Source organism: Pinus tabuliformis, chromosome Q, assembly GCF_031772625.1.
Source record: "Pinus tabuliformis cultivar Carrire ecotype Pingquan chromosome Q, CPIR1, whole genome shotgun sequence".
Taxonomy (NCBI): domain Eukaryota; kingdom Viridiplantae; phylum Streptophyta; class Pinopsida; order Pinales; family Pinaceae; genus Pinus; species Pinus tabuliformis.
In genome coordinates, this window is record NC_142296.1 from 439,874,056 (window position 1) to 439,889,814 (window position 15,759).

General features: G+C 39.8%; 1 protein-coding gene across 3 annotated transcripts in view; it reads right to left on the reverse strand.

Annotated features, from left to right (window-relative positions):
* LOC149220105 (uncharacterized) overlaps nt 1-15,759 on the reverse strand; it is a 520,911-nt gene that overhangs the window by 207,452 nt on the left and 297,700 nt on the right. For all 3 annotated transcript variants that reach the window (XM_089382729.1, XM_089382728.1, XM_089382730.1), the window contains one exon: nt 12,580-12,631. In XM_089382729.1, the coding sequence (XP_089238855.1) occupies nt 12,580-12,631 (52 nt within the window). The remainder of the gene's footprint in view (nt 1-12,579; nt 12,632-15,759) is intronic.

Below are 15,759 nucleotides of genomic sequence, written 5' to 3' on the forward strand. Positions count from 1 at the left end.
GTATTTTTTTTTAATTTCATTAAGTTTCAAAAAAAAAGGAAAACTGAAAAAAAATTTCGATTTTTATTTTTTGATTTTATGATTTTTATTTAGAAATTACAAGGTTTAAAAAATAAAAAATTCTAAAACTAAAAAAAAATATAAATTTCTAAAATTAAAAATCCTAAACATTAAAAAATTAAAAAAAACTTTAAAAAAATCTAAAAAATTAAAAAATTAAAAAAAAAAAAAATCTAAAAACATTTAAAAATAAATAAATTCTAAAAAATTTAAATTTGTGATTTACATTAAGGGGTTTTTCACTTAATCATTAAAAAATTTCAATGTGGCCTATGGCCCATTAAAATTTCGATTTTTGACCCATTGATTAATTTTAAATTCCTTGGTGTCTCTGATGTTAAACACTAAATCTTAAATTCTCATGATTTCTCTGTTGTCAAGTGCGAGAAATGTTTTAAATTATATTGGTACAGGAGAAAATTTATTAAATCTAGATCTTGGGCAGTTAATGAAAATCATTTAAAATCTAGAATATCTTGCGTGATAAAGTGTTCGGCATTTATATGGATTATTTATGATTGTCACTTTTCGTCACATATTGAAAATCGTTCTGGGTAACTTGTTTTATTGATGGTAAATTCAAATATCGAAGGCACTGGTCTATAATTGTTTCTATCTTGTGGTCGTGTCTTGTTTACATTGGCATTTAATCTATCAATCTAATTTAATCATTTAAGTTCATCAAGTTATCCATCATTAAAATCTCCTAGAGTTTGTTTTTCACAGGCTATCCTCATCTATTCACCTAGAGACTACCCCCCTTGACTTGTCTAGGAGAGAGTCTAAACAGAGTGAGTAAGGATTTAAGAGTGACAGCCCTTACTCTGAGCGTTGTCGCACTGCCTACACACTTTGTGCGACAACACCCAGGAAAAACCCTACTTGGGAAAATCGGTGCAGCAGTTCTGAGGGTTTTATTATTAAGCAACTCTATTGAGTACAACTAGGGTGCCAAACTGGCTCACCCAATAGAGATATCTATTTGGCAGTAATACCTCTCTTCGGAATTAGATATTCAGCAAGTCTGCTCCACAAAAATCCTTCCAATGCTTCTCTGAGGTTCTGCGTCAGCCCTCCTGGCCTCTGTGTAGCTCTGAAACCCCATGTGTCAGCCCTCTGCTGCTCTGCATTGGCTCTCTGGCCTTCTGCGTCACCCACACAAGCCCTGCTAGCCTCTACGCAGTCTCTCTGGCTGTGTGTGTGGCTCCTGCTGGCTCTTCGTAGCCTCCTCAATCATTGCACTGGCCCTTCGGCACTATCTTAGCCTCTCTGTTATGCACTCACTACCCCTCGCTGCAACTCAGATCACTTGTTCGAATTTTCTCAGCAAAGCCCGCTCCAGAAAATCGAACTGACTGATCGATCTTGGTATATCTCCAATTGACCCTCAAGCCTCCTCTTACACTTTCTTTGTTGAGTCTTCAATGGCTGAGATTAAATCTCTAATCAATGGCTAAGATTAGATTTGGCTTGATCCATGTCTTTTAGAACATTCTCACCCAATTTTATATTAATACCCATTAATATTTTAATTTTCCTAAGTTTAGACTTAGGAACTCCATTAAAAATATTAATTATTTTAATATCTCTCTAAACGGATGGAATTTTCCCAAACCATTTCTGTGTCTTGGAGATCTCATGTGCTTTAGCCTCTCCACCAATTTTCATGGCTAGAGTACATCCAATGCTACCCCAAATCAACACTCCCTCTTAGCAAGGAATGTGCTCTAGTAATGCTCCACCACTGAACATCACCTTGATCATCCGGCACTGACACCTATGCTGATGCTTGACCTGTTGCCCAACATCCTCTCCACTGTTGCCTCCTGTACTGCTACCCATGGCTCTGCCACTGCCACTGCTACATCTGTACTGCAACTCCCTCTGCATTCATGTTGTTGCTGGTCCTTCCTCCCAACACTGCATCTGCACTGCAACTCTCTCTCATTATGTTGCATCATGCTGCCCATAGCACTACCACTGCCACTGCTGCACTGCAACTCTGTCATTGAGAAGTAACTGTCTACCCAACTACTGACATCCTTATCAGGCTAGAAGCCCCCTGATGCTGAAGCTACCTCTACTGCTATCATGTCCTCCACCTGCTCCTCTGCGTTGCTGCAACATCTTTGTGCCTCTCGCACTACTGCAACCACTTCTGTGCCTTTCTGCACTGCTGCAACCACCTATGTGCCTCTCGCACTGCTGCAACCCTCACTGCGCTGCCAGAGACCACTACACTCTAGCACTGCCTTGTTGCTCCATCCACATCTTGCTTCTACAGACATCAGTCATCCTGCTACTATCTCTTGGGGCTCCTGTAGCCGGATATGATCCAAGAGTTTGGAACCTCAAGGATCCTGCCCCACATCTTTTGTAGTCCTCCTGACTACAACTCAATGTCTCCCCACCTCTTCTCTAGAGGTGCATGAGCACTCATGGCACAGTGATCATCTGTCTCAACTTCTTTCTCTATCTTAGCTGGAGCTGCCTTGGAGTCAGAAGCCTCTCCCTTATTCTTCTTCTTGGGACACTAGGTCGCATAATGACCCAACTCCCCACAATGGAAGCACTTTATCTTGGAGATGTCCTCCTTCCTCTTCCCCTGTTGTCCTGCAGATGCCAGAGCCACATCCTCCTCCTCTTTCTTGATTTGACCTCCTTTGTTGTAACTCCCCCGCCTTGGTCAACCGTCTGATCTCTTCTTGGCGAAGAGCTGCCCACATCTCTTCCCATCATGGAAGAGTTGCTCTGCCCAAAATGCTTTGTACAAATGTCTCACAATCCTTAGAGGCTGCATTTAGGGTGGCCCTCACCATGAACTCCCGATCTGGCGTGGCCCCTATGGAAGTAAGTTGGTCCCGAATCTCTTACAACCTGCTGAGGTATAGATCTATCTGCTCCCCCTTCTGCATCTGATACAACCGCAGTTGATTCTCCAGTAGCATCTTCCTCTACACAGAAGTGCCCTGATTCAATGTCGTCAAGGTATCCCACATCTCATTTGTTGTGTTCTTCTCAGAAATATGTACTACATGACCCTTGACCCCATCAAGGATTATGCACTTTTCCTTGGCCATTGCATCCTCATACCTTTCATTCTCAGCTGAGTCGACTGGGATAGCCACTGTTTTCAAGACGAAGCCCTTGATGTGATGTATGTCCAGAACAGACAGGATCCTGGCCTTCCAGATGACAAAGTTGGAGGCCCCGTCCAACCTGTCCTGATCCCTCAGTTCGTTCATTGCCATCTCCACTCTTCTTCTCGACTCCCTCTGAGTCTCGACTTCCCCCTAGAAGTTCTCTCCTAAACTCCTTCTGAGTCTCGATTTCCCTCTTGGAAATCCTCCTACCAACTGTCAAACTACTCCTCTTTGATACTCTATTCACCTACAACACGGGTCTGAATTTCTTGGCTAGAAATCCCTCAAGGCAATGACTCCCTCTACCTTCGTTTTGTCCCGTTAGGTACTGTTCTGCTTTGACAGCAACAACACCCTACCAGCTTCCTAATCCACAATCTTCCCGCAGCTCCCTAGGCCCCAGCAGCTGAAAAAACTGAGCCTCTTAGCTCTGCACAATCCCAGCAAGGCTGAAATGCTCCTCTGGCCAACTACGTCAAGCCTACCTAATTGAGTAGGATGATGTGGCTCTTCATGAGTGTTGGTGTCCAAGTATGAACAAATTATTCAATCCCGTTTCCTAGATTAATTCATCAATCCAGGTGCGTACACTTTTCAAGGTAACACGCAAGGTATAAGTAGGAGCAAGGTTACAATCTTACATTGACCAAGGGTTCGTGACTAATAAATTAAAGCATCATCATAACAGTAATGAAAACTAAATTGTACAAAGAAAAGCATTCACAACAATCTATGGAAATCTGTAACAACAATAAAGAAAATACAAGTAAAACAATATACATAAAAAGGACACACGCACAACACCTGATTAGAAGAGTGGGCCCAACTCCCTGGCAGGGCTGTGCTTAACTCACATATTTGAGAAAAATATCAGAAGGCTGGAAATTTCATTAACAAGAATTCCAATATTACAAGACTCAATTCTTACATCAGCTAGCTCCCCTCTCTCTGAATTGTGTCTTTTAAATATACAAACATCCAAAGGAAACTTGCAATAAACTGATTTCAATATTCAAGATGAGATCTGAGAAATTTGTCCATCATGATTCAGCTGGAACAAGTCGAATTTGGTTATTACAATTGGGCAATTCTGGAAAATGGCCACAAGAGTAAATCTGCAAATATGTCCATTGAAGAACCATGACTGTCTCCCAATACAAACCGAATTTCTAAAAACTGCTCATTGCGAAACTGATTTGGTCCGTTCTGAACAAAATCCATGTCTCGGATTTTCCAGATTTGCTTTCATTTGCCCAAAACGTCCAATGCAAAACTGTCACTTCTTATGCCAACGAATTCCTGAGTTGGAATATCTAATTATCTGTTGAAGACCAAATCTGCAATCTAGAAGAGATCTTGGAGGCTAAAATCATGAGTGAGGTTATAATGAATGAATAAACCAAAATCATGCATAATAATCATTAATTATTAAAAATAAATGAGATCAGATATTATTTATCCACAAGAGCATAAATGATTATGAAATGAAATTATATAATAAATTATGGTAAATAATGTGATAAAAGAATAGTGGAAATAGATGAAATGAATGTTAAGAAGTGGTAATAATAATGACAAATTAAGAGCCCAACAGTGAGCCTCTTCTGCCTCTCTCTACCTCTGCATTGGCCCTCTCTCTGGCTCGAAATGATGAAGCAGGCCCTCTGCATCACTCCTTTGTTGCCTTCTGCTTAGGAACAACTTTGTCTCTCGAGACAACTGTTTCTGCTGCAAATTTTTTGATTTAGTTGGTGCCTTCAGTTCTCCTATGATCTGCAATGCTCTGATACCATGTTGAAATTTCTTAGTCTAACACGTCAGAAATTCTTCCTGCATTATTTAGTTTATTTCACCTACTTATTTATTCCTTAACAAGTTATTTCACCATATAAATACTAAAAATAAACACAAATGCAGTCTCAACTCATATACAGATCATCAACTGAAATAACAGACAAACACACAAGGGACACCATTATTTTTGGACAATCATCCTCGAAAAAACCCAACTTGGGAAAACCAGTGCAGCGGTTCTCAGGGTTTTATTATTAAAAAGCTTTATTGAGTACAACTAGGGTGCCAAACTGGCTCACCCAACAGAGATATCTATCTGGCAGTAATACCTCTCTTCGGAAGCAGATATTCAGCAAGTCTGCTCGACAAAAATCCTTCCAACACTTCTCTGAGGCTCTGCGTCAGCCCTCCTGGCCTCTGCGTAGCTCTGAAACCCCCTGCATCAGCCCTCTGCTGCTCTGCGCTAGCTCTCTGGCCTTCTGCATCACCCACGCAGGCCCTGCTAGCCTCTATGCAGTCTCCCTGGCCCTCTATGTGGCTCTTGGTGGCTCTTCGTAGCCTCCTCAATCACTGTGCTGGCCCTCTGGCACTATCTTTGCCTCTCTGCTATGCACTCACTACCCCTTGCTGCAACTCATATCACTTGTTCGAATTTTCTCAGCAAACCCTGCTCCAGAAAATTGACCCAACTGATCAATCTTGGTGTATCTCCAACTGGCCCTCAAGCCTCCTCCTATACTTTTTCTGTTGAGTCTTCAACAACCGACATTAAATCTCTAATCAACGACTAAGATTAGATTTGGCTTGATCCATGTTTTTTAGAACATTCTCACCTAGTTTTATATTCATACCCAATAATAATTTAATTTTCCTAAGTTTAGACTGAGGAACTCCATTAAAAATATTAATTATTTTAATATCTCTCTAACCGGGTGGAATTTCACCAAACCATTTCTAGGTCTTGGAGATCTCATGTGCTTTAGCCTCTCCACCAATTTTCATGGCTAGAGCACATCCGATGCTACCCAAAATCAACATACTAGACTGCACAATTCCTTTGGGGATTCGATTTTCTGCCTATGCAACAATTTCGAACTCCCTCCTATTCAACGTTGGCTCTTCCGGTCTGCACTCCTGCTTAACTCAGCTCTGATACCATGTCAAAATTTTTGAATAGAAATTCAACTACAATGACTGATATTATTTCTTCTACTTATTAATTAAAAAATAAGTTATTCACAGTGTTTCTACAGCAAATATCGAAATAAATTCTACTGCAACCTTCACAATTAGAATACTGCAGAAAGTAAATGCAAAGAAAAATACTAGCACAAGTATAATCACAATGACACAGTTATTTTTGGACAATTGTCCCCAGAAAAACCCAATGTGGGAAAACCAGTGCAACAAATGAGGGTTTCTTTATTCATCTTCAGTGAAAATCTCATGTACAAGATACAACCACCAGAATAGAAGAGGAATTTCTATGAGAAATTTTACAAATAATATTCTCACGCTTCTCAACGAGATTCTGACTCTGAAGAGCACCTATTACCCCCTCTACATCTCACTGCGTTAGATTCTACGTAGGGACTGCGTAGTCCTAGCGTCATAGACTCTGTGTTGTCCCTCCTTTGCTCCGCATCTTCTTTCTGATCCTGCACTCCTAACTGATGTTAATGCCCTCTCTTCTTCTCACCTGCAACTCTCCCTCTTATTCGATTTCCTCTTGTCGAACTTCGACCAGTGAGAAAATCGATCATACTTGGGTAATTGAGTATCTGCCTAGGGTGTTTCCCAAATGCTCATCAAAGTCCTTCTTATAATCCTCTAGTTGTGTAATCAACGACCCAGATTAGATTTTTATCAATAGCTCAGATCATATTGACTTGATCCTCGTCTTCTTCTAGAAGTTTCACTCTTAGTTTAATTAATACCCTTTAATTATTTTAATTTCCTAAGTTTAGACATAGGCACCCATCAAAAATAATTAATTATTTTAATAAAATTGTCTCCCTGTGGAATTTCCCAAAATGATTTCTGGGTATTGTGGAATACATGTGTCTTAGCCTCCCTGCAAATTCTGAGGCTTAGAGCACATCCGATGCTACCATAAATCAACATATCACAAATAGAAGCCAATGGAATGGCCAAAGAGATGTGGGATACACTTTCCACGTTGTACCAAGGCACTTCCGAGTAGCAGCAGATGTACTTGGAGGAGAAACTGAGATGCATTATAGGATGTAGAAAGGGGAACGCATAGACCTCTTCCTCACCAAGATTCAGGAGATCTGTGATCAGTTGTCAGTTGTTGGGGTAGTGCCTCAAGCCACAAAGCTAGTGCGATTGGCACTCAGTGTCTCCGAGGAGTGGGGCAGGTATTCGTCCAAAGCATTTTGGGCAGAGAAACCTTGCAAAGGTGGGACAAGGTGTGGGCCGATTTGCAGCAGGAGGAGTTGAGACGAGACTTAGTGAAGAGCTCCATTAGTAGCAGCAACAACAAATCAAAGCTGGTGAAGGAGGAGGAAAATGTGGCCCTCGCATCAAAGAGACCCAGTCAGGGATAGGGGGAGTACCAAAAGAAGAAGAAGGACCTATCAAAGGTCAAGTGCTTCAGATGTGGTGAGCTTGGTCACTACAGCACCCAGTGTCCTCTCAGAAAGAAGGATAAGGAAGAGAAGCAGGACCAGTAGGCAGCCTCAACAGAGATCGATAGGCTTTCCTCCAGGTTGGAGGAAGACTTCGCCATGTTTGCTGAAATACCCCAGGAGTGAAATGGGGTGACTTGGTCCTATAGCCTTAGAGTGCTACAGATGGGCAGGATACTTGAAGAGGTCCACCTCTTGAATCAAAACCTTGCTATGGGGGCCCACAGTATTTTGTAGCAAGATGGATCAGTGGCAGTAGATGCAGCCAGATGCCAGAGTGACAGATGCAGAGTCCAGTTGCAGTCAGATGCTAGGCAACGCAATGTAAAGTTGGAAGTAGTGCAGAGTGGCACAATGCAGAGTCAGCAGCAGTGCAGATGCCTCAGTGACAGCGCAGATACTAGCAGCAGTGAGAGACTCGGTAACAAATGCATTATACTGATTATTGATTTGGGGTAGCATTGGATGTGCTCTAAGCCTCAAATTTTGCAAGGAGGCTTGGGCACAAGTATTCCAAAGAACCCAGAAAGCGTTTTGGGAAATTCCACCCAGAAGTTCTTTTATTAAAATAATTAATATTTTTAACGGGGTTCCTAAGTTTAAAAATTAAAATATTAATGGGTATTAATCTAATCAAGGGTGAAACTTCTAGAAAATGCCATGGATCAAGTCAAAACGATCTGAGCCTTTGATTATGTTTTAATCTAAGTCGTTGGTTGTCCAACAAAAAGATATAAGAAGGGACTTGAGGTCATTTGGAAAATACACCAGGTAGATACTCAGTTATCCAAGAGAAATCGATTTTCTCACTGGCCGAAGTTCGGCAAGAGAAAATCGATTGAGAGAGAGAGTTGCAAGTGGAGGAGAGCCAAAGAGGGTTCAACATCAATTAGGGAGACAGGGATGAAGACACAAAGCAACAGAAGGAACGACGCTAGGAGAGGCAGCGCTGGCCTGAGTGACAAAGGCATTGCGCATGCTAGTCCAGAGGCCAGAGAAATTGACGTTGGGCAAGCCAGGGAGACGCAGAGGGTCAAGGAACCTCTCTCTCGGGTTAGACACTTGTTCAAGAACGTCTGTAAATATTTCTCAGTTCTATACTGCTGGGTGAAATTTTGTACATGTTGATTTTTGCTGAAGAATAATAAAACCCTCATCTGCTACACCGGTTTTCCCGCATTGGGTTTTTCTCGGGACAATTGTCCAAATATAACTATGTTATGGTGCTTGTATATGTGCCAACATTTTTCTTACATTTAATTTCTGGAATGTTTTTATTTGTGAAGGCTGTAGTAGAATATGTTTCAATATTTGCCGTAAGAATACAGTAGATAACTTATCTCTAATGTAATAAGTAGAAGAAGTCATATTAATCACTATAGTAGGATTTCCATTTTAGAAATTTTCACACTGATCACAATTGATTTAGTATTTAGGATGTTTTTCAGATGCAGATGTTGCAGTTGCAGCAGCAATAGATGAAGAGGGAGTTGCAGCGCAGATGCAGTGTTGGCAGCAGTATCACAGTGTCAGCAATAGCACAGATGCCGCAGAAATTAGAGTTGTGCAGTAGTTGGTGGGCAACAGCAGCCAGGCATCAACAACGTGACAAGAGATGATGCAGAGACAGGATGTTGCTACAGGAGGTAACAACTCTAGAACACATTCCTTGCTAAGAGGGAGTATTAGTTTTTGTAACATCAAATGTGTTCTAGCCTTGAAATTTTGTGGAGAGGCTAGAATATATGAGATTTCCAAAAGCCAGAAATTGTTTCTGGAAATTCCACCTAAAAATGACTTAATTAGAATATTAGTCAATTTTTAAATATTTCCTAAGTCTAAACTTAGGGAATATGACTAAGTAATCAGAATTAATTAAGTTATGGTGTGAATGTTCTAGAAACTCACATGGATCGACTTCAAGCTAACCCTAGCCATCGTTTAATATCTAATCTTGGTCGTTGAAGTCTCAACAGAGAATTATAAGAAGTTGATGGGGCTTGGAGAAACAACTTGTGCAGTTCGATTTCATGAACAAATCGATTTCCTGAGTAGCAGCAGTTAGTTGCCGGAGAGAGAGCTAGTGAGATCGAAGTAGTGAGAGAGGGGCAGGCACAATGAAGCCGAAGGAAGGATTCCAGATCTGGTGAGTGCATTTGCAGAGAGGCAGAGAAGCCACAGTGAGGCTGACGCAGAGCAGCACAGTAGCCTCTAGAGGTAGAGTCGAAATTGCTGGGGAGAAGCAGAATTTCAGTGCCAGAAGTTTGGCAAAGGTTCCAGAGGATAGTAGAGACATTTTCTCAGACAATAGCTAATCGGACGGCTTGAGGAGAAGTTGTTCCGAGCTGAGTGCAGGAGGAACTATGCTAGGGTGACGCAGTGACTGCGCAGAGCCAGTTTGGATGGCTCAATTTGAGTTGAGGTCAGTGTTTGGATTTGCCTGTGGAGTGAGGAAATTTCCTCACTAGATTTTTCTTGCCAGTTTTTCTCTCTAGGATTGCCAGATTTGGCATCCAATTGTACCCAAATTATTTCACTGCTGCATAATAATAAAACCCTCAGCTGTGGCCCCTGTTTCCCTGAGTTGGGTTTTTCGGGGACATTAGTCCAAAAATAAAAGTGTCATTTTGTGTTTGTGTGCTAGTATTTCTTCCAATGTTTATTTCTTCCACAGTTTATTTGTGTAGTTTGTAGTGTTGTGAGTCAGTATTTGTTGTAGCAAACAGTAAATAAATTGTTAAGAATTAATTTAACAATTAGGAGAATTATTTCCAACTGCTGCAATAGGAATCGAGTTTTCGATTTTTCACAAGGTTCGGGGACAGATGCACGAGACAGTTGGTGGTGAGTCCTCACATGCAAAGGGCAAAGCCCCTACCATTGCATCAATGTTAGGATTCCCTAGGGATCACACTTTCAGAGTTAGAGGGGTTCTAGCAGGGAGCAAGGTGACAGTATTTATTGATAGTGGGGCTTCCCACAATTTCATAGATGTAGATTCGGCCTCCTATGATAACAAATTCAGCCTCCTAAATGAAGTAAATTTGGCTTCCACGGTGATAGTATACGCCTGCAAATACAATCAAAAATTGACCACCTTAAATGAATGGCAATAGCTGAAGCAACTTGGCCTTCTTAGGGAAATCACCTCCTACAAATAGATAAATTTGCTCCAATTCACCTGCAACAAGATTAGTGATAAGTATGAACAATACATGCAATCCCAAATAGGGTGGCAATGGTGTACACCGAAATAGGATGGGTACTAGCTATGGTCGCATTGATGTGCACCGAAACTAGAGTGAGAGTCTCACCTGAAACCCTAGAGTTGAAACCCAATTGAGCTCCAATCCAATCACAAGCTACAATGATGAAGAATGGCCTTCTCTTCCCCTTTTATAAGACTTAATCGAATCTTCACCAATCTTCTAGAACTCCCTTTCTATTATTCTTTTATTGATGACTTTTTGCCCCTTTTTTTAATTAATAATTATTTGCCCCTTTTATTAAGAATATTATCAAAATTGGACAAAACTCCTTAGTCCCTTTAGCAATTTCTGCTCTTGCTAGCCTAAAGGAGATAGTTAGGTAAGCGGGAATGATGATCTTGGTGCTCAAGAAGTTGGGGACATTACAAACCAACAATTTACTCTCAGTCACACCAACACTTTCCTAAAACCTGTAAACAATAGGTTGCAAGAAGAGAAAAAGGAGTGTTCTACCCTAAGGGAGGGCACAATCCTGCAAAATAAACCCTTAAAGCTGCTTTAAAACTTCTGAAAATGGCCAGCTAACAGCCAAGGAATGAGCATGCTGCTGGAAAAGAGGGTACAAAATGCTACAAAACAGTTTGTTATCCAAAAGAGAGTGCTGAAGCATAGTTTCAGCCCAGAGATAAACTTAAAACAACACAGTAACTCCTAGTTTCAGACCTGGAACAGCCCTGAAGCAAAGCTGGACAGAGAAAGAATAGACTGAATAGTCCACACTAGCTTCCATAGCATGTTGAGATCATGAGATAGTGGATTTACAAATGAGGACCTGTCTCTAATAACCTTAGCTTTTTATGAAATAACAGCTTGACTGAATGATTTATAAATGACAAGGATGGTGCTTTTATACACCTAAACCTCCATTAGGGTTTACAGCACTACCCCCAAGATGGTGACTAGGCTAACGTAGTCAAACATAGATAAGTATAGTAGGATGGGTTAATTAGCCATATATAGGCTCAATAAATTCACCAATACCTCCAATAGAGGATCATCACATGGCTGTAAGTAAGGATTAGCCATAATCTCAACAGTATGAATCATGTTTTCCATCTGAATTCTTGTCTTGTATTTGCATTCCAGTGTCATTCTTTATTTCTCCTAATTGACTGTCTACAAGGACTTCCCACAAGTTCCTTGTTTCTCTTAATTCACATTCTAAAAGGAACTAGTGGGAAGTCCTCATGTGGTCCCCCTCGAGATCCATTGTGCGACTCCGCTGTACCAAAAGGATAAGATTAACAATAACATCAAAAGACTCAACCAAGTCCTTTTTGCTATAACTTTTACCCCAAAACATGTCACTTTAATTTTGAATCTAAATACTTGGACCATCCTAACTATAGTATTGTAGACAATACTGAAGCAACAATCCATTGTCATCATAACCTACCGCATTTGTTTCCACTTTATGATCCTCATGATTCACGAGTAAATTATGATAACAATTTCAATAACAAAGTTAGCAATACAAAAATAATCAGGCAGAGTCATTTTAGATTATTCTTTTAAAAATGAGTTTCTTTTAATTTCAAGGGTATGTCTCACTAGATTACTGCATATACAACAAATTAAATGAATGCAATATCTTGAGTTAGGGGGAAATGTGTAATATTATCAGTAAGAAATATCATTGATTAGATGTGAAGTTTGACTTACAATACTGTAAGACCAATCCAGACTTTCTAATTCCTTCCTCTCCAATATTACACTGCAAAAATCTTCAGTCAAGGAAAAGGTAACAATATTCAAAATAAGATAAAAATTATGACTAGATGTGCTAGAAAATCTTTCCTTTATCTCTCTTTCTCAATTTAACAATGTGCGATAATATTGATCAGAAATTGAAGAACTAATCATTTGCAAATAGCCTTTTACAAAGAATGTTAACCTGCTATGACCAAAAGAGGAAAGCAAACTTTGGGAACGATTCTCACACTGTTGATTTTTCTAGGGCAATGCCAGCACAATTTTCTTATATAGGTCATAAGCATTAAAGAACATTTTACATCATTAAGCAGTTATAAGAAAATCCATTCATCAGCATGAAAGAGCAGTAGTAAATTACAGTAGAAACAAAAGAAATAACCAAGAAACCATGAAACAAGAGACACAGAAATTAAGCCCGAGGCCAGGGCAAAAGCCACAAATTCTTCATTATGAGAGAGAGAGAGAGAGAGTTCATAGTTCAACAATACATCAAAAACAACGCCAAACCAATACCCAAGAACAAGATGAAATGCCAGGCCTTCTTCCTGAAATTTCGGTCCCCTTCTTCCTCCTATTCTTTGCTGGAACAGAGCTCGTGTGAAGATAGACTGATGTGTCCAAATGATGAGAAGAGGTCTCCTTTATATAGACTTTTGAGGAGGTCGAATGGGTGCCGTTTGTGGCTTAGCGGACTTGAATTAATTGTGAAGCCTGTTGTCACGCGAAGTGTCTAGGCAGCGTGACAACGCTCAGAGTAAGGGCTGTCACTCTTAAATCCTTACTCACTCCGTTTAGACTCTCTCCTAGACAAGTCAAGGGGGGTAGTCCCTAGGTAAATGGATGAGGATAGCCTATGAAAAACAAACTGTAGGATATTTTAATGATGGACAACTTGATGAATCTAAACGATTAAATCAGATTGATAGATTAAACGCCAGCGTAAACAAGACATGACCACAAGATAGAAACAATTATAGACCAGTGCCTTCGATATTTGAATTAACCATCAATAAAACAAACTATCCAGAATGATTTTCAATATGTGACAAAAAATGACAATCATAAATAACCCATATAAATCCCGAACACCGCATCACACCAGATATTCTAGATTTAAAATGATTATCATTAATGACCAAGATCTAGATTCAATCAGTTTTCTCCAACAGTCAATATAAATTAAAAAAATTTATCCACCTTGACCATAGGAAAATCATAAAGATTGCATTTAATGACCAAATGGCATTAAGGAACTTTAGGTTAAAAAAAAATTATTATTCCTTAGGAATTTTATTTAATCGAAGGGTTAAAAAAAATCAAAATTTTTAATGGGCCATAGGCCACATTAAAAATTCTAGAGTTTAAGCAAAAAAAACCCTGAATTTTATTTTAAATCCTTAGTCACCAAATTTAGATTTATGATTTAAAGTGTTTTTTTTTATAGATTTTTTAATTTTTAAGTTTTAGAATTTTAGAATTTTAAAAGCTTTTAGATTTTTTTTATTTTTTAATTTTTAGATTTTTTTTAATTTTTTTTTATTTTTAGATTTTTTATTTTTAAGTTTTAGAATTTTTAGGATTTAAATAAATATGAAAATGAAAATCAAAGAAATGAAAAGAAAACAAAATTGATTTTCTTTTTTAATTTTTATAAAACCAAACCAAATTAAAAAAAGGGGGACCTACGCTAACCCTAACTCTAATAATATACAAAACCAAACTAACTTAATGCAATAAAAAAAAAGTCAAGGTGTATGTTAACGCAATGTTCTCTTGTTTGTTGTTGCAGTTCCACAGGTGAGAGCTCGACGAAGGCAGCGTGGAGGTAGCGTAGGTATGGCAGCGTGAGGAGCTCAGGTTTGAGGGAGCAGCAGATTGCAGGTCGAGGAAGGGAGAGAGGGTGCGGATATGGTTGGAGCGATGCAATGAAGGCAAAGATGGATGGAGCAGCAGCTGCAGGTTAGTAGAACAGAGGGAGCTGCAAATACGTGAGGGTTTGAAGGAAATACGCAGGTTTGGCAGCTCGACGGGGCTGAGGGATGGACGTGAGTGTTCGCAGGTGGAGCCACAGCATATGGAGCAGCGTGGGGATTTTGGACGTTGGTGGATCGAAGTTTAGTGTGTGAGGGAGTGGCTGCATGAGGAGCAGAGGAAGGAGCTGAGCAACAAGCATGCGTTTTTCCTTTTGAAGAAGAATGGATGGGCTGCGGTGATGGCTTGGAGCTTTGACGTGGGTGCTTGTAGCGAATGAAAGCGTTTGACGAGATTTGCGGGGAGGAAACATACAGTAGAGGGAGCTTGTGGCAGCACGCAGGTGAGGGGAGACTGCGTGGAGGTTAGGCAACAGACAGAACTCAGGCAGAAACTCAGATTTCTCCAGATCTTTTAAAAAAATTCAAAGCCCAAAAATAATTTCGAAATTTTCCAGGAAACAACAGAGAAAACAATTTCGAAATCTTGTTCTTAGGAAACCCCAGGCAGCAGAGAAACTACAGCCCAAGAACCGAGGAGAAATTTATACTTCAGCTTAAAATTTATCAATGAAACCCTTATTGAGATTTTCCAGATTTAATTAAAATTTTTAAATCCTTTTGCTTCAGATTGCTCAATGAAACCCTCATTAAATTTCCAAATTTGAAACTAAATTCAAACTTTTGGACTGCGAAATCTGGACATGATCCCTGCCAAAATGATGCTGATGAAAACCAGAAATCCAGATCTTACCTTTCAGGGCCTAGATCTGGACTCTGCACAACTTTCAGCTTCAGATTTGTCAGGCCAGGCAGTAACTCTCCAAGGGTAGAAAAACTGATTGGTGTGTTTATTTCATAGGTATGTTATTGTTTTATACATTAGGAGTGATTGTTCAGTTCATCTTCCGATGACTGTTCACATTCCTGATTTATTTATGTTACAAATTCCCCAATCATGAAGATTAGGTGTCAACATTCCCCCCCTTAATCTGAAGGGATGTTGGTGAGTCCAAGCATCATTCTGAATCGTTCAAGCTTTTCCTTTCCAAGTGCTTTGGTGAAGATGTCTGCAACTTGCTCATTTGTGGAACAATGACGGAGATGGATTGTTTTGGCCTCAACATGATGTCGAATCAGATGATATTTAGTATTGATA